At 39.2% G+C, this 22,426-nt stretch overlaps 1 protein-coding gene across 5 annotated transcripts in view; it reads left to right on the forward strand.

Annotated features, from left to right (window-relative positions):
- Positions 1-22,426, forward strand: part of rc3h2 (ring finger and CCCH-type domains 2) — a 125,702-nt gene that overhangs the window by 46,393 nt on the left and 56,883 nt on the right. For all 5 annotated transcript variants that reach the window (XM_043720115.1, XM_043720120.1, XM_043720119.1 and 2 more), the window contains exons 3-4: positions 17,303-17,613; positions 19,819-19,936. In XM_043720115.1, coding sequence (XP_043576050.1) covers positions 17,383-17,613; positions 19,819-19,936 — 349 coding nt within the window. In that variant the 5' untranslated portion in view covers positions 17,303-17,382. The remainder of the gene's footprint in view (positions 1-17,302; positions 17,614-19,818; positions 19,937-22,426) is intronic.

The raw sequence follows: 22,426 nt of genomic DNA on the forward strand, positions 1-22,426 counted from the left end.
CCTCTTGCTGGCCCCTCTCCCCCGTGAGAACATTCTGTACCCTCTCTGAGACATCCTTGATCCTGGCACCAGGGAAACAACACACCATTCTGCTTTTTCTTTGCTGGCCACAGAAACGTCTGTCTGTACCTCTGACTACAGAATCCCCTAACACAATTGATCTCTTGGAAGCCAACGTACCCCTTGTTGCATTAGAGCCAGTCTCGATACCAGAAACTTGGCTGTTCGTGCTACGCTTCCCTGAGAATCCATCACCCCCTACATTTTCCAAAACAGCATACCTGTTTGAAATGGGTATATTCACAAAAGACTCCTACACTAGCTGCCTACCTGTCTTACCCTTCCTGGAGTTAACCCATCGATGTGACTGTATCTGAGACTTTCCCCCCTTCCTATAACTGCCATCCATCACATACTGTTGCTGTTGCAAATTCCTCATTGCTTCTATCTGTCTCTCCAACCAACTGATCCACTCGATCTGATAAGATTCGCATCCAACAGCATTTATGGCAGATATAATCCGCAGTAACCCTTAAACTCTCTTTAAACTCCCACATCTGACAAGAAGTACATATCACTGCAAAGGAGAAAGTGAGGACTGCAGATGCTGGAGATCAGAGCTGAAAATGTGTTGCTGGAAAAGCGCAGCAGGTCAGGCAGCATCCAAGGTTGCTGGAAAATCCAGCCTGACCTGCGCTTTTCCAGCAACATATTTTCAGCTCTGATCTCCAGCATCTGCAGTCCTCACTTTCTCCAGACCTTGGATGCCATATCACTGCAAAGGCCATTTTTGCTCCTTCACAATCTACAGACCCAGAAAATAACACCGTCTTATTCATCTACAAACACTGCCCCAGTTTAAATTAATAGCTATGGCTTATATTTTAAGTTTAATCAAGAGACTGATCTCCAAAAACACATAATCAAGAAAGAATCCACAATCCTCACTACTGCAGCCTTTCTATTGGACAGACTTAAAACAACAATTAACTTATCTGATTCTGTGCTGTGAACTTCGCCCAACAGCTCCCCCGAGATTAGTTGTGAATTTCACTGCTTGTTAATTTTTCCAGATGCACTCCGATGTCCAACAATACACAAATTCAAACAGCAAAGGCAGGTTCCCCCTCCCCCCATCATGTGCTTCCTTTGTCTGCTCTTCTCCCTTTGTCTGCTCTTCTCCCTTTGAAAACTGCTGTTGTTTTGACTTTTTTTTTCCCCCAAAGTTTCATAACAATGCAACAGCATATAAAACAGTAATTGCTGCTCCTGGAATTCGAGGAAATCACCTCCAACACCTAAAATACCTCAAAAAAAAAAAAAGGAGCAGCTCTTACAGCCAGAAATTTTTCTCATCCTCCATCTTGGATTACCCAGAATCCAATGATCACTTTGCAATGTTCATTTGTGACTCCTGAGATACTGAAGTAACCCATGTACATCAACATGTGGATAATATTCAGATTTAGCTAATAAATGGCAAGTAACATTTGCATCACAAAAATGCCAGGCAATCAACTTCTCCAAGAAGAAAGAGTCTGACCATTTCTGCTTAATATTCAATAGCATTACCATTGCTCAATTACCTAAAATCAACATCCAGGGTGTTCCCATTGTCCATGAACTATACTGGACCAACCTTACACATACTATAACTACAATAGTGGGTCAGAGGCTAGGAATTCTGCAGAAAATAACTCCTGTCTTCTAAATACACAAATCAGAAATTTGGTGGAATGCTCTCCATTTGCACAGATGGATGCCACTCTAACAACACACTTGAGAAGTTTGACATTATCCAGGACAGAGCAGACGATTTGGTTGCCACCCAACTCCCCACCTACACCGTTCACTCCCTTCAACACCACATTGTTGTGATCCATCTCCAAGACACATTGCAACAACTCACCAAGATTCCTTTGATAATATCTTCCAAAACCAGTGACCTCTATTATCTGGAAATTTTCTTCAAGTTGAAACTCATTCTGTATTGAAACTATATTACCTTGCCATCTCTGTCATTGGGTAAAAATCACGAAACTCTTTTCCTAACTGCACTTGGGTGTTCTTACAACCTGATGGTTCAAGGAGGCAGTTCACCAGGATAATCTTCGGTGCAGTTATGGCCGGGAAATAATGCTGACCTAACCAATGACACATATTCCCTTGCCCAACCTTTTTAAAAAAAAACAGATAAGCACTAATTTGGTATGATGGAAATCTCATCGGAGGGAATCAAGCTTGGGATTCTGAGAAAGGTGATTATGCATTTGGGAGCTAATAGTGTGTTCAAAGACTTTAAAGAAAAAAAGGAGGTTGTAATTTACAAGAAACTAAAATTATGGATTTGCTAGTTGAGGAGAGTAGTCACTCAGTACTGTACTGAGGTGCCAGTTGTGATTAATTATTCTATCATGTTTGAATCGACAACTGACGCCCAACACATTCTGCTATATACTCAATGATGCATTTATGTGAATATAAATGGTTGTTTCAAAATAGTGAACTAAGTTATAGGAAATAAATTGAACTTATTCAGAAGCAGCTAGCATCTATCTTTAGAAGGTTCAGGAAGACTTTTTTTTTAATTTACAAGAGTTTGGGAAGAAATTCTTTTTGAAAACGTGAGCTTCCCAAGGTGGCGATTGTCTGTGGCTTTTGGCTCTCCCTCTACATGGAATCACAGGATCAAATCCAAAACCAAACCTAAGGTTTCAAAGACATTGAATACTGAACTAAAGCTGGCAGAGCCCATACCATAATATGCAACCACCAAATGATGCATCAAAGTACATAGCTTTATATATCTTACATATATTGACTCCTTGCAAAGCTTACTCCATTAGTTCCTTGTTCCCTTGGCTCTGCTTCCACTTCAAGCATTGATTTCATTCCTAACATTTGATGCCTAGAATTGAGAAGTTTAAATTTCAGCAAAGGAAGACAAAGGAATTGGTTTTAAGAGAGGGAAAAGAGTGCAAAAGTAAGCTAATGGGAAACATACAAACTGAGTGTAAAAGCTTCCTATAAATATTTGTAGAGAAAAAGATTAGTAAAAACAAATGTATGTCCCTTATGGGGAGTCAGAAACAGGGGAAGTTATAATGGGGAATGAAGAGAGTACACCAATACATATTTTGGTTCAGCTTCACTTTAAAAAAAGGACATAAATAATGTTGAAAAATGCTGAGAAACATAGTCTAGTGAGAGAGACTAACTGAAGGAAGACCATCTCAGTAGGAAAATGTTGTTAGGAAAATTGATGGAATTAAAGGCCAACAGGTCCCATGTTCCTGATCAATCTGCATCCCAGAGTCCTTAAGAAAGTAGTCCTCCAATGAGAGCATTGTCAGTTATCTTTCAAAATTCTCTAGACTCAGGAACCGTTCTTATGGACTGGGGGGAAGCTAATGTAACCGCATTATTTAAAAAGAGGCAGTAGAGAGAAATCTGAATTATATACTGGTTAGTTTGACACCAGTAATGGGGCATAATGCTAGACAACTATTTAAAAAAATATATTTAATAGCAGAGTATTAGGTTTTTTTCCTGAGGTTGCACACACCAACTTCTGCAAAACAGCTAAAGTTTATTAAAGCTTGTACAAGCTGGGTGACCCCTTTGACACTCTTTGCAGGTGTGTGAAGTCGAGTCAAAGAGGCTCCGAACAAAGGAAACACTTCCCCTTTATACAGGTGAGTTGGTAACACTTAGATATTCTGGCCACTCAACTCAACCCCCCTGGGTTAACTACATGTTAACCCAGATACAATGTTAGGATGAGATCATCCTCCGAGATAATGCAAATATAAATGCCCTAATCCTGGAGAATCATTATGCAGATGATTTCTGACCCCGCATTTTCCCAAGAAAACGTAGGTGTGACATACCTAGCTTCAGAGGATGGCTAGAAAGCATTTTTGAATGGAAGAGATTGAATGATAGATTAATTTGAGAATAGTAGGGGAGTAGTAGTAGGTGATTGTGTCTAAACAGAGTAGGAGTCATCCGCATTCCTGCATGAATGTCATCCCCACCCACTTCGAGGATGTTCAGCAAGTGCAATTTAACCCTTTTAATATTAGATTAATGTCCAGAGAGATATTCCAATTTAATTTTTTAACATTACATTCCACCCTTATCATTCCATGATAACCACCAGGATGAGACTACCTGTTTTCATAACTCTGACAGCCAGTATTTAAGCAAGTTATTGACACACAACATGCAATGATTGTAACAACAAAAGTTACTAGTCCATGCAGTAGAGTTCTTAAATCCACAGTCCTTAGTGACCACTCCACCATCTTCAAGTCGAGTGGAGACGAGCCAGTTATCCAAAATCGTCTTCAATAAAGTCCAACCTGAAAACAAAATTCAGTCTGTTCTTGCACACCACTCCACAGAAAAATGAATCCTTGGATAAGGGCAGTTAAATACTTAACAAAGCTGACGAGACTTCCATCCTTTCGGAGATGCTTCAGATGGAGGATACCAGCGCATCTGAGCGTGCAGTGCGGTGGTTGCAGCAGGCAGCAGTGTAGGTGAACACAGCATTCTTTGCTGCTTCTGCTCTCGCTCTGCTGTTAAATGTAACGTAGCCAACTAGCTGTTGTGATGTTAGCTTGATCAGTGAACCTTCATATCCCTTAAATGATCAAAAGAGAAGGTAAAGCTCATGTGGTTTAATGTCCGTAGGAAGGCCACTGGTAAAAAGCATACAGACCTCCTCTTCACTGTTTGTTAGCTGCTTCACTTTTCATGCTCATGACTGGGGAGCTGATTAAATCAGTTGGATCAGATTATGAAGTGATGGGCAGTGGTTCAAAGGCATGCTTTACCTGTGAATGGAGAAACTCTAGAGATGATGTTTGTCACTGAAAGTATCTCTGCATTTCCCCTCTCATTCCTTCCTTGCCAAGGTGGTTATCAGTATAAAGACAGTCACCCATTTAACTTCACTTTGTATCTGCCTATTTCAACATTCTTTTGCTCCCTTCATATTGCCAAGTCTTAATAATAATTGACAGAACTGTAGCAGCTCAGGTTCAAGTTCTAATATTCCCTAAAATCCTAACAAAACAGCAAACTTAAAATGCACTCTTCTTTTTGTGAACACTCTGCAATTTAGAAAAACAGTAATGACATTTTAATACAATACTCTCGTCTGGATAAAGCATGACCATAGACACACACTTTTTTTAAACAGATATTGTAGAATTTGAAACCGGCTCAAGGTACTCAATCAATTTGTTTTAAGGTTACAAGTTTGAAAATTTTAAAAAGGATCTAATGTTGTACAATTTCAATGTAAAAGCAAAATCCGCCCGATTACACAGTCCACAAAACACTGAATTCAGATCCTGATTCAAACACGGCAAAACAGTTACTTAAAAGGATTTTCTGAACCAGTATTTTAACAAACCAAAATATTTAAATATCAAACGCTCGCAGCATGGCGCAATTTACATTGAAATGTCCCCCCCTCGACCCAATTTATTAGTATAACCTTAATTTCAGTGTTTCTCATTATTTTTTTAAAAGCCTCTGGTCAGAATTCTTATTCTAATGGGGAGGGGGGAGAAAAATGTACACATTTGAGATGCCCCTCAGTTCACCTCACCTGGTGATCATGCACAAAATGGAAAACAAGGAGTCAAAAAGATGGAGCTAGCCCCAAAAGATCTATACCAGAGTCAGACAAAAATAAATCATGTCTACAGACTCCCAATGAACCACCACTGCACAGAAAAAAAACACAAGCATTGGTTCAAGATTCCCAAAGCTCCCTGAACCCCACAGTGTCTGATGCGCACACACAAAAAAAATCACTAAAACATCCTCACCTCGGTGGAAATCTGGACCAAGGAATGACGCGCCATAACCGGACGAGGTCGCAAAGGAAAGAAAAACCAGCTGTCCCCTCCCAACGAAATCACACCCACAAAGAGAAAAGCCTTGCAGTGGACCACACGGCGCCACAGTCCAAGCTCTCTCTCCCCAGAAGAAGAAATTGCAGTGTCAAGTCCACAGCCCAGAAACTGAGACTCCCATGACAAAAACCCGGACAAAGCTTCCCTGATAGTCAGTGCACTTTACTGTCAGGATCTGAACAGACCTCCACTTTCTTCCCCTTTTCCAGGTGATGCCATGTTGCCCTAAAAGTATTTCTAAGGGGAGGTGTGGGTGTAAAGATGATAACTTTAAGAAGTACCAAATTCTAACATTTTTTTAATACTCCAGAGCCTCAAACCTAGTGTCTGTCGATGACTTTAAACTCCTTTTTCCCCGAGAGGACTTTTAACCTCTTTTTCACTTTACTTCTCACAGGGACTCTAACCCCAATTTAACCATGGGGTCTCTAACCCCAACTTAACTGTCTTTGTGCAAAGGACTCAGTGTGCGATTTACCTCAAAGATTCTGTCACCACTGAGTCCCAAGAGATGAGGGGTCGACTGAGTGTTTAGCTTAGAGAGAGAGATCGATCAAAGTGAAGCTTACCTTGTGGGCCCATCCATCTCATGCAACCAACATTCAGATGATTGTTTATTCAGTCCAGCTGGAAGCTCCATGTATGTTAGAATCCCACCACTGCTACCATATGTTAGGTTCTTTTCTCAAGGTTTCTCAAATGAGGTGCAATTTGCACACACCAACTTCTGCATACAGTTAAAATTATTAAAGCTTGTACAAGCTGGGTGACCCCTTTTGACCCTCTTCGCAGGCGTGCAAAGTCGAGTTAAAAAGGCTCAGAGCAAAGAAAACACATCCCCTTTATATAGGTTGGTTGGTAATGCTTGCAGATATTCTGGCCAGTCCCCCCATTACGACATGTTACCCCAGGTACAATGGTACGATGAGATCGTCCTCAGAGATAATGTAAATGTCCTAATCCTGGGGAATCATTATGCAGGCGATTTCCTGACTCGGTTGATTCCCCAAGACAATGTAGGTGTGATGTACAGAGGAACCTCGATTATCCAGATATCAATTATCCAAATATCTGATTACCTGAAGGAGATCCCGAGGTCCCGATAGAAACATGACTTCAAAGAGTTCAACCCTGATCACATCTTTTGTTTACAAGTACAATGAACAAAACCGAATTCGGCTCACTGCTGCTGAGAACAGTCCTGGACAGTTAAGGCATCGTCTCTAAATTACTAAGGAGGGGGGATCGGGTGGGGGGCATGGACGGGGATTGGATGGTGGGTGGGGGTGGATGGCAGGAGACGGGGTTGGGGGGTGGACAGGATTAGGGGGGGTGGAGAGCGGGTGGATCTTGCATGCAGTGTGCTGCTGCCTAGTCTCCTGAATGGGAGCAGACTTCACAGAAAACTCCGAGCCACAGAGGAAATTGATTAACCGAATAATCAATTATCCGAACAAAATAGTGTCTACCCATCTCATTCGGATAATCGAGGTTCCTCTGTACCTAGCTTCGGGGGATGGCTATGAAAGCATTTCTCAATGGAACCGATTGAATGATGGTTTGATTTGATAATAGGACAGTAATAGCAAACGATTGTCTAAATGGAGTGGGAGTCATTCGCATTCCTGCATGAATGTCGACCCCACCCACTTCCAGAATGTTCAGCTAGTGCAGTTTAACCCTTTAATGTCCAGAGAGATATTCCAATTTAATCTTTTAAGATGTAGATTAATCTTTTAAGATTAAGATTTAATCTTTTACAAGAGCACTAGGGAAACAGTGCTGTGCTATTAAATATTTTATAATCGATCTCTAGCATTACAAAAGGGTAATCATGTTTGATAAATCTACTTTTTATGGGTGTAACTAACACAGGGGGAGCCAATGGATGTGGTCTACTTGGACTTTCAGAAGGCTGTCAATAAGGTCCTACCTAAGAGAGCATTTAAAATTAAACCATATGGGATTGGGGATAATGTTATGTCATGGACAGAGGACTGGTTGGCAGATGAGAAACAAAGAAAGAACAAACAGATTTTTTTCCAGGTGGCAGGCAGTGACTATTGGGGTACTGCAGGGATTGGTGCTTGAACCCCAGTAATTCACAATATATGTTAATGATTTAAGGAAATTAACTAAATGCGATATCTTCAACACCTCTAGGTGGGAGAGTGAACTGTGAGGAGGATGCATAGGTGTTTCATTGTGATTTGGACAAATTGTGAGTGGGCAACTGCATGAAAGATTAAGTATAATGTGGATAAATGTGAGGTTGTCTGCACTGGTAGCACAAACAGGAATGTTGATTAATATCTGAACGAGGGTCTGTCGGCAAAGATGGAGATACAGTTGGACCTGGGTGCCCTTGTATGCCGGTCACTGAAAATAAGCATGTAAATTCAGCAGGTGGTGAAGAAGGCAAGTGGCATGTTGGCTTTCATCATAATAGAATTTGAGTACAGGAGCATCCACGTCTAGTTGCAATTGTACAGGATCTTGGTGTGACCAGAGTATTGAGTCAAGAGTTTGGTGCTGGAAAAGTACAGCAGGTCAGGCAACATCTGAGGAGCAGGAGAATCGATGTTTCAGGCATAAACCCTTCATCAGGAGTATTGTGTCCAATTTTGGCTATTGAGAGACTTCTAAGGAAGTTTATAAGATTTGATGCTTCCGATGGCAGGACTGACGTATGAAGAGAGACTGGATCAGTTGGACAATATTCACTAGTGGGTGGGGGAATCTCATAGAAACCTATAGGACTGAGATGGGGAGAATTTTTTTTCATGCAGATAGTGATAAGTCTGTGAAATTCTCTGCCACATGAAGTGATTTGAATCCCAAAACTTAGAATGTTTTCAAGTAGTAGTTAGAATTAATTCTTGGGGTTAAAAGGATCAACGGTATGGGGCAAAAGTGGGAACAGGACACTGAGTTGGATGATTAGACATGATCATATTGAATGATGGAGCAGGCTTGAAGGCTCAAATATACTAAACTCATCCAAGCCTAGCCAGTGATACAAAGTTGCAGCATAACCATTTTTTATTGAGTACTTCCTTTGTAGAGCCAGATATCCCAAGAGTTTTTTTTTTAATTGCCTGTTCGATCCTGCCATCTTCAAAAGATTTGTGCATGTATATCCTGAGATCTTGCTGCTAGACCTTTTTTTTTAAATTTACCATATAGTTGTAGAGTCATACGCATGGGAAACAGACCTTTGATTCAACTTGTCCACACCGACCAGACATTCCAATCTGTCCTAGCTCCATTTGCCAGCATTTGGCCCATATCTCTCTCTATATCTTTCTTATCCATATACCCATCCAGATGCCTTTTAAATGTAATTGTCCCTGGTTCCACCACCACCTCTGGCAGCTCATTCTATACATCCTCTGTGTGGAAAAAGTTACAGGTCCTTTTTAAATCTTTCCCCTCATCTTAAACTCAAGCCCTCTAGTTCTGGACACCCCCAGCCCTCGCTATTCACCCTAACTATGCCCCTCATGATTTTATAAACCTCTATAATGTCCAGGGGAATATAGCCCCAGCCTAGTCAGCCTCTTCCTATAACCCAAACTCTCCAGTCCAGCAATATCCTTGTAAATCTTTATTGCATCCTCTCAAGTTTAACAAAAGCCTTCTGATAGAAAGGCAACCAAAATTGTAGGCAGTATACTAAAAGTGGCCTAACCAATGTCCTGTACAGTTGCAACACAATGTGCCAACCCCCATGTTCAGTGTTCTGGCCAATGAAGTCAAGTGTACCAAACACTTTTACCATCCTGTCTACCTGTAACTCCGCTTTTAAGAAACCATGCACCTGCACCTAGGTCTGTTTGTTTGGCAACGTCAAGGCCATGCTGTTAACTATAAAGGTCCTTCTCTGGTTTGCCTTACCAAAATGCAACACCTCACATTTATCTCAATTAAACTTCACCTGCCATTCCTTAGCCCATTGGCCCATCTGATCGAGGTGCCATTGTATTCTGAGACAATCTTCATTATCCACTACAATACCTATTTTGATGTCATCTATAATTTTGCTAACCATGCCTCCCATATTCACATCCAAATTATTCACATAAGTGACGAAAAGCTGTGGACCTAGCACCAATCCTTGTGGTGCACCACTGGTCATAGATCTCCAGTCTGAAAAGCAACCCTCCTCCACCATTTGTCTCCTACCTTCAAGCCAATTTTGTATCCAATTGGCTAGCTCCCCCTGGATCCCATGTGACAGTCTACCATGGAGAACCGTGTTGAACGTTTTGCTGACATCGTACAGACAATGTCTACTGCCTTGCCTTCAGCAATGCTTCTTGTCACCTCTTCAAAAAAACTCAACCAAGTTAGTGAGATACTATTTCTCATGCACACAACCATTTTGACTATCCCTAATTAATTCTTGCCTTTCCCAGTGCATCAGCAATGGGTTCAACTGCTCTATCGTCCTTTTCCTACTCTCACTAGCATGTGGCACCGGTAGTAGTACAGATATTATCTTTGAGGACTTGCTTTTTAACCTCCTGCTTAGTTTCCCATCTTCTCGGTGCCGAACCACATCCCTTTCCCTACCCATGTCGCTAGTACCAATGTATAGAACAACCTCCTGCTGGTTACAGTCCCCTTTTCTGAATTTTCTGCACCATTTCCAAGGCATCCTTGACCTTGGCACCAGGGAGTTCCTTAGCCTCTTCTTTTTCTTCCTAGCAAAATACGTCATTGTGTATACCTGGATTTAAATTGCATGTACTGTGATTCTGGATTAGTGGTGCTGGAAGAGCACAGCAATTCAGGCAGCATCCGAGGACAGGCAAAATCGACGTTTCGGGCAAAAGCCCTTTTTTATCCTGATGAAGGGCTTTTGCCCGAAACGTCGATTTTGCCTGTCCTCGGATGCTGCCTGAATTGCTGTGCTCTTCCAGCACCACTAATCCAGAATCTGGTTTCCAGCATCTGCAGTCATTGTTTTTACCTGCATGTACTGTGAGTCTACTTATTTCACCAGTCTGCAAAAGTTCTCTTTTAATTCTGTTACTGTTGTCCTAGTTTGCTGTAATTTGAGTTTGTAGTCGCCTGAAAAGTTCAGATAGAATGATTAGGAGTGACAGTCTTTTTTTTTTCCCCATTAAACATTGATAAACCAATTTGTTTTTTTATAACTTGGTCAATTTGTTTTCTCTTTTTAGCATAGCCAAGATTTATTTTAAAAAATGGTTGGCAATTCACAAACTGCCTTACAAACAAATTGTGTTTAATAGGAGAACTACCTGTGCCATCCACTGTAAAACAAAAAAAATCTTTCTTTGCACATCTCCTTTAAACTTTCCTCTTTCACTTTAAAACAACGCACCCTCGTATTTGACATTTTCACCCTTTTCATACTTCTGATTTTATATACTTCTATCCGGTTGCCCCTCAGACTCGGGACACTAGCGAAAACAATCCAAGTTTGTCCAGCCTGTCCTGATAGCTGCTACACTCCATTCTGGCCAGCCTCCTGGTAAATCTCTTTTGCACCCTTTTCAAAGCCACCACATCCTTGCTATAGTGTGGTGACCAAACTGCACATGCTACTCCAACTGTGATCTAACTACAGTGTTACACAGCTGGCAGTTTCTACGTTCAGTGCTCTGACTAATGGAGGCAAGCATGCCATGTGACGCCTTTACCACCTTATCCACTTGTATTGCCACTTTCAGGGAGCTATAGACTTAGGCGTCAGATTCCCTCTCTTTGTCACACTCACTGGTACTGTATGACATGAGACACGAAGCCTTCACTTAACATGGATTATTTTGCATAAATGAATGTTAGTGCATTTCATTCAGAGTTGCATGTGAGCAGAATTTTTGTGACATGGAAGGGGATTTTCTTTTAAATGGGGCATTAGTAGTACAATGGAGCTGTCTTGAAGGTATATTGACTGAATGTGTCCTTATAAATTGTGATACCTAGTTTTGTATAATACTTAATCCAGATCCCTGGCTTTGGTGGATTTATCTGCCCTTTGTTTTGATTTATGATCTCAGCACATTGTTATTCGACAGGTCAGATCCTGGACTGCAGTCCAATTTGTGAAGTTATATTTTTTGTTTTGTTTCATTTAACAAGGATTTTCACTGAAATGTAAGCATGCAATGCTACAGGTTTGGCTTTACAATGGAAGTTTATTATGGGAAAGAAAATGAAATAGAATAAACCAAGCTATATACTTGCCACAATTTGAAAGATTTTGAAATGCACTATAAAAATGCAATTCCGTATTTACTAACACCATCGCTTGACAGCCTTTTCTTTGATTAGTCACACAACTGAGTTTGGACTGTCTCTTTCAACTTTGAATAACACCTTAAGAGTTCTAACCAAAAATGTCTGATCTGGAGCTTAAAATCCTTACACTGAAGTAACCTATTTCCTAACTTTTCTGAATTAACTCCTTTCTCTTGGAGTAGCTTCAAATCTCTAACTTCAAACAGATCCTCTCCGAACTGAAAAACAATCTTTCCAAGGTGTACGTTCTTACCCAAGCAAAAAAAATCCTTATCCTTCTAAGCAGAAGTTAATGCTCCTTAATGTTTACTGTGTCCACTTGTAAACCTCTCCCAGTGCATACAAATTACCATCATTAATCCAGGAAGTGTCGTTTTATATTTAAGAAAGAAAATCATCATTGCAGAAATGCTGCCAAATTAATCATTAAATCCCTTCATACATACAGACTAAAACCTTCAAATTAGTTCAAAATCCAAACTCTCAAATAAGTTATATTTATAATAAATCTCTCACCTCCGTCACAAACCCTCTCCTCGATTTCTCTTTATCGGACACACAAGAATTGAGTTGAAGCAAATTGAATTGAATAATAGGGTGTGGACTGTGGACTAAAATTTTAGTTAACATTGTCTTAAACTCATAACTCAAAATATGCAAGAGTGTTGACCTGATTTTTGTGGTAATCTATGATCACTGACATTTTTGTATACTTTAAGATGTAATGTCTGTTCATAACTTTGAAGGATATGTTACTTAAATACTGTCCAGGATGCATGAATAATGTAATCTCTAATTAAAGAGACTGCGTTGCCTTCAGTAATACAATCTTAAGCTTGCATTTGTGTGGGAATATTTTTGGAATGATAGAAGATACGGAAAGGGGTGTGTTATGGTTTAAACCATGCACAAAATACAGATCTGCATGCTTAGATGGATTTTCAGTGTTAGCATGATTAACAATTCAGGGTACTTTAGTACAGACATTTGACCTCTAATTCCTCGACTCTTATGGAAGTGTATAACTTTTCCTCATTTCATCTTCTCCCCTCCCCTCAATCCAAAGTTGACTTTGCAAATTTCTTCCTTTATCTTCTACTTCGATCCCTTGACTTTGAAACAAACCAAAATCTCATGCCAGCACACGCCGAGCAAGTCATTGTGGCTACTAACATTAGAACTTGAACCCGTAAATACAAGAATGAAATTTTGATTCTTTTTCTTTAAACATGCTTGGCTAATTTTAATTTAACTCTGAAAATAGTTTGTAGCTTACTACTCTCCTAAATCAAAGAAGTGATTGGTTATGCCATTTTAGTAACCAGTTTTAAAAATTTTTGTTTGTTATCTAACATTTTGAGCTTATCTGTGTGGAATTGTTTCAGTCCTTTATACAAAAACGTGTTCTTAACATGTGCCATTCCTGAAGATATTAGCATTATAATTGTTTTGTTGGTGATTTAAGATAACATTAATACCACTCCCCTCTTTTGGATGTAAATAGCCAATGTAAAAGAGCTTATCGTACTTGGATCTGTTCCAAGTTTGCTCAAGTTATCAGTGTCGATCTACTAAACATTTAATACTGAAGTGGCAGTTTTACTCTGGAAAGCCCCAGGGAAATTGGAAAAATACACTGGTTCTTATAAAAAGCTTTCCTTCTGACAGAGAGGATTTGAGATGCAACACTGACAAATTTCAAAGATAATTATTCATTTGTAAATGAAGAAGCTGAATTGTAATTGAATTGACTTCTGCATTAAGGTGCATACTTTGAAATGTCATAAACTTGTAATTTTAGTCAAGGATTGCACAAAGTTTTCAATTTTTGCTCTGTAAATGGTTTCCTTAAAGTCATGACATTTGTGAGGTCTATATTCTATCAAATAAAATTGCTACAAATTTATATAAGTTGATTTTTTTTTCTCTATTTCCCTTTAAATGAAAACTTCTGTGTCTGCCTAAAATTATTTTTTTTCTAGAAAGTGAGTGTGGGGATTAATTATGCTTTAACATTTTGCATTGGTCTTCATTGCTTCAGATGCTTCTACAATCTAAAAATAGCTGTAAATCAGGAAATGAAAACAAAGGGCACACTGAAAAAATGCAGTCACAAGCGAAGTTACAGAGCAAGTTGTTGAGCTTCAGCTAACAAGTCGAGAGTGTGGTGCTTGAAAAGCACAGCAGGTCAGGCAGCATCCGAGGAGCAGGAGAATTGATATTTCAGGCATAAGCCCTTCATCAGGAATGAGACTTGAGATAAATCTCTGTCCCCTGGTCCACAAGCTCATCCCTAATGAAGGGCTAATGCCTGAAACATCGATTCTCCTGCTCCTCGGATGGTGCCTGACCTGCTCTGTTCTTCAAGCACCACACTCTCAACTCTGATCTCTTGCATCTGCGGTCCTCACTTTCTCCTGCAGCTAATAAGTCCCTGGTCTTGATTAACTTCATTCTACGATCTTAAAAGATGTGGTCAGTGAGATAATCGAGTTGGTTTTAATTTTTCAAAATTTCTTAGATTCAGGAAAAGTTAGATTAGATTAGAAAATCGCAAATGTAAATCTTTTTGTTCAAAAAGGGGAGAGAGTCAGAAAGCAGGAAACTACAGGCCAGTTAGTTTAACATCTGTCACAAGGTAAATGTTCAAATCTATTATTAAAGAAACTATATAGCAGAACACATGGAGAATTTCAAGGTAATCAATCAGAGTCATCTTTGGTTTTGTGAAAGGGCATAGTGTTTGATCAATCTGTTGGAGTTCTTTGAGAAGGTACCTGGAGACTCCTGACTTTGTGTGTCCTATTTCCTCTGGTCAGGTGTCTACTGGCACCAACCTGTTTCCTTGTAAGGAAGAGACACTTGGACTGAAACCAGAATCCCTTCTACCTCTGACATACCCAGATATCACTCTAGTCATTGGTCTTTTGGTTTATCAAGAAAACATAGAATGTTGGGAGAAAGTGAGCATTGCAGATGCTGGAGATTAGAGTTGAAGAGTGCGGTGCTGGAAAAGCACAGCAGGTCAGACAGCATCCGCAGCGCAGAAGAATTGATGTTTTAAGCATAAGCTCTTCATCAGGAATGCAGATATTTGTGATGAAGAGCTTATGCTTGAAACGTCGATTCTCCTCCTTGGATGCTGCCTGACCCATTGAATATGCTGGGATTGTTTCTGAAAACCTTAGTGTTCATAACAAACTGAGTAAAATTGATAGCACACATTGAAATAAATAAATATGATCTGATGCCCATTACAGAGACATGGGTATGGAATGACACAAATTAGATCTTGAATATTGAGGGTTATATGATATTCAAGAAGAATAGGAACAGAAGTAAAGGTGGAGGATAGCGCTATTAATCAGTCATTTGATCAGTAGTTAGAGATGACTTTGGTTTAGGCTGTCGGGATGTAGAACCAATTTGGGAGGAGATGAATATTTGTGTTGAAGAAGAGAGTCACGGGGGAATGGCCTATAGGGCCCCTTTATAACCGCAATGTGAGAAGAAAGTACACGAGAAATACCAGATGCTTGTGATAAAGGGATGGCATTATTCCTAGGTGACGTTATTCTAAATGTGAATTGGAAAAATCTGATTGGCAGTAGTGACTTGGATGAGGAGTTCATAGAATGCTTTTGAGAGTATGTATTCTGCAACTGACCAGAGAGCTGGGTATATTAAACTTGTGTAATGTGGCAAGGTTAATTAATGACCTTGGAGTTGAAATATTTGTAGTTAGCAGCAAATGCAACACAATTGAATCTCGTATCCAGCTTCTACGGGGAAAAAAATTGTGTCCAAGGCTAGTACTTCAAACTTAAACTGGTAATTATGTGGGCATGAATTCTGAGATAGTTGGAATGAATCAACATAATGGGCTAAAGAGTAGATCAATAGAGATGCAGTGGCAGACATTTAAACGGATATTTCAAACTACTCAGAATAAATATAGTATAAGAAAATGTACAAAGGGAGGACCGACCCCAACTTCTTAAGAATTTACATCAATTACTTTCATGAGGGGATCGAAAGCATGGTAGGTAAATTTGTAGATGACACCAAGAAAGGTAGGAAAGTATGTTGTGAAGGTTGAATAAGCAGGTGTATATATCTCACATTGGAGTACAGTTGTTCACTTTGGCATGAATGAAAAGCAGAGTATTACTTAAATACAGGTCGTTCCGCTATAATGCGCGTTTTGTTAATGCGAATTCACTATAACGCAATTGATGAATAGGGGATATTATTTCTAAAAAGCGAACTTTTAAAGAGTATGTGGCTGTAACACAATTACATTGCCAACACTAAGTGCTGTTTCTCTAGTGCAACCTTTCTATAACATTTGAGTTGTACAAGAATGCGTCCATCGCACTATAGAAGAACTACCTGTAGAAAACAACTGCAGAATTCAGAGGGATTTGGGTATTCTACTGCGTCAGTCACGTAAAGTTAGAATGCAGGTGCAGCATGTAATCGAGAATGCTAATGGAATGCTATCCTTTATTGTGGGAGGAATTGAATGTGATAGATGTGCTCCAGTTTATACAGGGTATTGATAAAATTGCAGCTTGGACACTTGAGTAGTTTTGGTCTATTATTTAATGAAGAATGTAAATACATTAAAGATGGTTCAGAGGGAGTTTAATAGATTGATATTGGATTGAGTGGCCCATCTTATGACGGGATAGATTAAACAGGCTAAGCTTGTCCACTAAAATTTAGAAGCATGAGAGATGATATGTTTGCAAGGCATAATATCTTGAATGGTTTTGGCAAAGTGGACATGGGGAGGATATTTACTGTTTTGTGGTTGAGTCCAGAACTAAGGAGAATTATTTTAAAGTTAAGGGTAGCCCTAAATAGATATTGCGAGACAAATGACCCAGTGCTGCCACCAGGATCATATTGTGTATGCATTCTAGTGTATTCCTTCAACCCCACAGTTTTTAAAAAATCTTAACCTTTTTTTCTCGTGGCAAACCCAACCTTTGTAGTGAGCAAGATATATAAGTAAGGAAAATTGGAGAGTTTTATTTTTAAGATATGAAGTGAAAGCTTAACTGAAAGTTTGTATTTGTTTCTTTTTCTAGCTGTCTAAATCTCTGACAGTACAATAGCGTTATGCTAGTCAACCATTAGCACTGAAACAGAACCCAGACCAACTTTCAGAATGCCTGTGCAAGCATCACAGTGGACAGAATTCCTCTCCTGTCCCATCTGCTACAATGAATTTGATGAGAACGTGCACAAACCCATCAGCTTGGGCTGTGGGCATACTGTCTGTAAAACCTGTCTGAACAAACTACATCGCAAGGCATGTCCCTTTGACCAGACTGCCATCAACACAGACATCGATGTTCTTCCTGTGAACTTTGCACTTCTGCAGTTAGTCGGTGCACAGGTAAATTTTACTTACACAGTTTCAAATGCTTAGGTTTCCTCACATTTTAATTGAACCTCTTGCATCTGATTCGTAGCAATAAATGCTTAACTAATTGTTGAACTTAGATTCCAAAATGAATGTTTTTAAATACGTCAACATGTGCTGATTATACATGAATTACTCATCTGATTAAATCAGCCATCAACCAATATTGGGTTGTTAAATCTCTGTGGTGATCTAATTATTAGTTCATCTCAAAGATTTTGGTGAACAAAGATTCAGGATGCATCAAGTGTGGATACAAATGTTTGTTATGGTGCAACTAATATGGAATCATCTATCCAGATTAAGGTCTAACTACAATGGCACTATTTTTGAAAGCTTAAATCCAGTGTTTAAAAGTTTAATGATAGGGTTCCAGGCAGAAGAATGAAATGACTGCATCAGTATAAAAAAACACTGTTCAAGATTTCATTTTATTTTTCTTTTAATGTAGATGAATCATCCTGCTCTTGATACTATGTTGTATAATTGAACAGAATTATTATTTTGCAATTATACTGTATGCTGTATTGGTCTCCTTATTTAAAGGAGGATGTAAATTGTAAATTGTAAATCAATCAGAGAAAGTCATTAGATTAGATTAGATTAGATTACATTACAGTGTGGAAACAGGCCCTTCGGCCCAACAAGTCCACACCGACCCACCCATACCCCTACATTTACCCCTTACCTAACACTACGGGCAATTTAGCATGGCCAATTCACCTGACCCTGCACATCTTTTGTGACTGTGAGAGGAAACCGGAGGAAACCCACGCAGACACGAGGAGAACGTGCAAACTCCACACAGTCAGTCGCCTGAGGCGGGAATTGAACCCGGGTCTCAGGCACTGTGAGGCAGCAGTGCTAACCACTGTGCCACCGTGCCGCCCTCATCTCGGCTAATACTTGGCATGGGCAGATTGTTTTATAAGGAAAGTCTGGACAGGTTAGACATTTGTCAGGAATTTAGAATAGGAGAAGGCATTTTGGTTGAAATATTTGAAATCCTGTGTGAATTTCACAAGGTATACAGAGAGGATTTTTCTTTTGTGGGCGAATCTAGAACTTGGGATCACAGCTTAAAAGGGTGTCCACTTAAGGTGTGGTATTTGTTTTGAGGTTCATTGATCTTAGAGCTCTCTTCTCAAAAGGCAATGGTAGCAGAAGCTTTGAACTTTTTTTTAAGGTAGAGGTGGGTAAACTCTTAGTAGATAAGTGGGTGAAAAGTTATCGAGTTGAGGAAGAATGTGGAGTTCAATCTGATCAGCTATTATCTTGAATGGTGATGCATGCGCTTTAATTGTTCTTTCTATTATGACCAACTGTTACTACCTCATTTTTTTTTTCCAAAGTTGAATACATAACATTCTCAAATTGTTGTGGTTTAGTTTATCCATGAGTTTTGTTCTTCTGTTTGGTTAGCAGATAGAAATACAAAAGAAATTGCTCTGGTCATTATTTCTGTTGACCAGCAAAACAGAATTTAGCAAGAATGAAAGCGAATCATATAAATTTTCTATTGGATATTACATTTTATTTGGTTCACCTGCCTAGGATTTGTTTCATAATGGCAATTTATTATGTTATATTACTCTTTGTAATATCAATCACCATATAAGATAAGCCTTCGATATAATGCTTTTATTCACATTTTATTCTGTTATATTTTCAGTCTTCAAATAGAATTTCTAGCTATAGTCTTCCATTTGGGTTTTCCCAAATGACATTCATTCATTCACTTTACAATGGTATCCATTTTGACATTATATATGCTAAACTCGTATCCTTGTAATAATAGCATGGACATTATTCTGCTAACCAAGTATTACTTAGTTATTTAGTTGGAGAAAGTGAGGACCGCAGATGCTGGAGTTCAGAGTCGAGAATGTGGTGCTGGAAAAGCATAGCAGGTCAGGCAGCATCCGAGGAGAGAACTGACATCCCTAATGAAGGGCTTATGTCCAAAATGTTGATTCTCCTCCTCGGATACTGCCTGACCTGCTGTGCTTTTCCAGCACTACACTTTCGACTGAGTTATTTTAGTTGAATAATATTGTTTAGAATAGACTTTAATATTCAATTTGGTGTAACTGCTGAAAAAGAACATTTTTGAATCTTGCAGTATTGAAATGTTTTATGCTATTGAATTCTTGTCAACATAATGTTGTAACTACCTAGGTCCCAGACCAGCAAACTGTGAACCTGAGTAACTTGACTGAAAATAAACATTATGAGGTTGCAAAGAAGTGTGTGGAAGAGCTGGCACTCTACTTGAAACCTCTTAGTGGAGGAAAGGGTATGTAGTACAAATTTAAATTTGCAACAGTAATTGTGAAAGTGGATTTTCCTTTCTCTGTTTTGCAATCTCTTTACATAGCTGGAAATGTACTTGTTTGATTCAGCTAATTGAACACATAATGTAATTACAATGTAGATCCCAAATTTGGTAACAACTAAGTTTCAAGAGGAATTTTTTTGTTGTGTTATACAATCATATAAAGCAGTTGAAATAGTTTAGGATACTTTGGTTAACTTGAATTAGTTTCCCATAAACCGGTCTATAATTTTCTTTATTCCTGTATATTTAATGAATTACTACCTATTTATCCATGACACTTAAGATGGAGACAAGACCAAGGGCATTATTGTGCTGAGTCAGATAAAGACTCAGAAGACAGAATACTTAGACCAGGCCAATTAATAGAGATTGGAAGGGAAAATAGGTAAATGAGTAGAAGAAAAATAAAGGGATAATTGGGAGAAGGAAATAAGGTCTAGTTAGCAAAATGTACCTTTTGGGCCTAGAAAGTCTCTTGAGTTTGAAAGAGGATGGTGGTTTTTCAATTGGATGGGGGAGAGGCAGAGGCCAGAAAATGCAATCTGCTGCAAAAAGCAATTTTTGCAGCTTAAAAATCAATTTTATATATCGGTTTGACCATGGTGTATTATGTCACAACTTCCGGTGACCTGAGAGCCTGTTTTTGCCTTGTAACCACTGCTGTCAGAATGTGTGATTTGATTTGGATGAAGCAATCAATTACTTTTGGCCTAGTAATAGGGAGGAAGAGAGGACATCAAGAATAAAAGAGCACAGATTTTAAAAGTAATTTACAAAAGGAACTAAGTTTTCATTCAGCATGCAATTTAGGTCTGGAATGCACTGTTTGGAAGTGTGCTAGAGGTAGACTCAATCAAGGTATTCAAGAGAGCATTAGATTGTTTTGATTGCAGGGTTACAGGGAAAAGGCAGGAGAATGTCATGTTGCTCATTTGGAGATCTGATGTGCAAATGAAGCTGACTTACCTCTGTGATACTAGAAATTTTGAGAATTAACCAAAGTAAGCAATAAATTATTTATTGTCTTTCTGTAAACTTTGCTGTTACATGAATATTTCTGCATCTCTCGCTGACAATCTCAAATGAACTTTGTCCATTTGACATCAACAATGGGTGGTGCTAATTTCTCTTCCTGATATTAACTATTTCAGAAGCAATCATGCCTCCAGTGTGTTTCTGCTTTGCAATAAAAAGCATCTCCAGTGTGAAGATAGTTACTTTAATTCCCCTCATCAGTTGCTGTAATGTTTAACAGATCAGAGAGTTTAATAAGTGTGAACCAGTCACACCATGCCTCCTGCAAACATGTGAAAGTATCTGGAGAAGGAATATTGTGAAACAGTGGTCTGATCAACAAAAGGATCATCTTGGTGGACAGGAACCACTGAACTACCTTCCAAGTCTTTCCCTCCACCCATTGCACCTTTTTTTAAAAATCTGTTTGTCTCTGTTTGTGTGTGCAGAGGGGAGATTTGAGGGGATTAAAATTAAAACTAAGGTTTGTTAACAGTTCATGATTTGTTTATCTGTAGTTAGAATTTATTTATTTGTAATAAATAGTGGTTCTTGTTAAGTGGCCTATGCTTTCTGTCAACCTGGATCTAAAACACAGGTAAATTGGAGAAGTCTGCATATTCTTTTAAAGCCTTTAATTTTTGGGTTGCCTCTGGGAATAACAGGACTGGATTTGCAGTGCCCTAGAGGAGAAAGTGAGGACTGCAGATGCTGAGATCAGAGCTGAAAATGTGTTTCTGGAAAAGCGCAGCAGGTCAGGCAGCATCCAGGGAACAGGAGAATCGACGTTTCGGGCATAAGCCCTTCTTCAGCCATTCCTGAAGAAGGGCTTATGCCCGAAACGTCGATTCTCCTGTTCCCTGGATGCTGCCTGACCTGCTGCGCTTTTCCAGCAACACATTTTCAGCTTTGCAGTGCCCTACACCAGTGAAGCATAACATATTTTAGAACTAATATGGTACAGTTTAGAGAGTTGTAAGAAGCAAATCTGAAGGGAAAAGCAGGTGTTGGGGAGTAGGAGGGATAGTGAGAAAGCAAAAGAGTTGTAAAGGGAAGAGGTAATGGACGAATGGGGGAAGGAGGAGTGTTTAAAGTAAGGCAATTCAGATCAGTAGGAATAGCAAGATTAAACCATGGGCCAGCAACATGGAGGATGCCAGGTAAATTATTTCAAAAAACTGGTAACCTTTCAAAAATATCATCTTTTACTTTCACCACATGTCTCTGTTCTAATCCTTGATTTGTCCTTTTCTAAAAAGTAGTAGTTAAAAGTACTTTTAGCTTCTTCTTGGGGACTGTGAAAATTTACTCGGTGATTTGCTGCTTGGCCGGCCTAATGACATAATTGCTTCTCCACTCTAGGAATGCCTGCTGAAAAATAATGCATGTAGTTGCATTACCACTGCACTGTGCCAGAGCTGAAATTCTCATGAC

Source organism: Chiloscyllium plagiosum, chromosome 30, assembly GCF_004010195.1.
Source record: "Chiloscyllium plagiosum isolate BGI_BamShark_2017 chromosome 30, ASM401019v2, whole genome shotgun sequence".
In the NCBI taxonomy this organism is placed as follows: Eukaryota; Metazoa; Chordata; class Chondrichthyes; order Orectolobiformes; family Hemiscylliidae; genus Chiloscyllium; species Chiloscyllium plagiosum.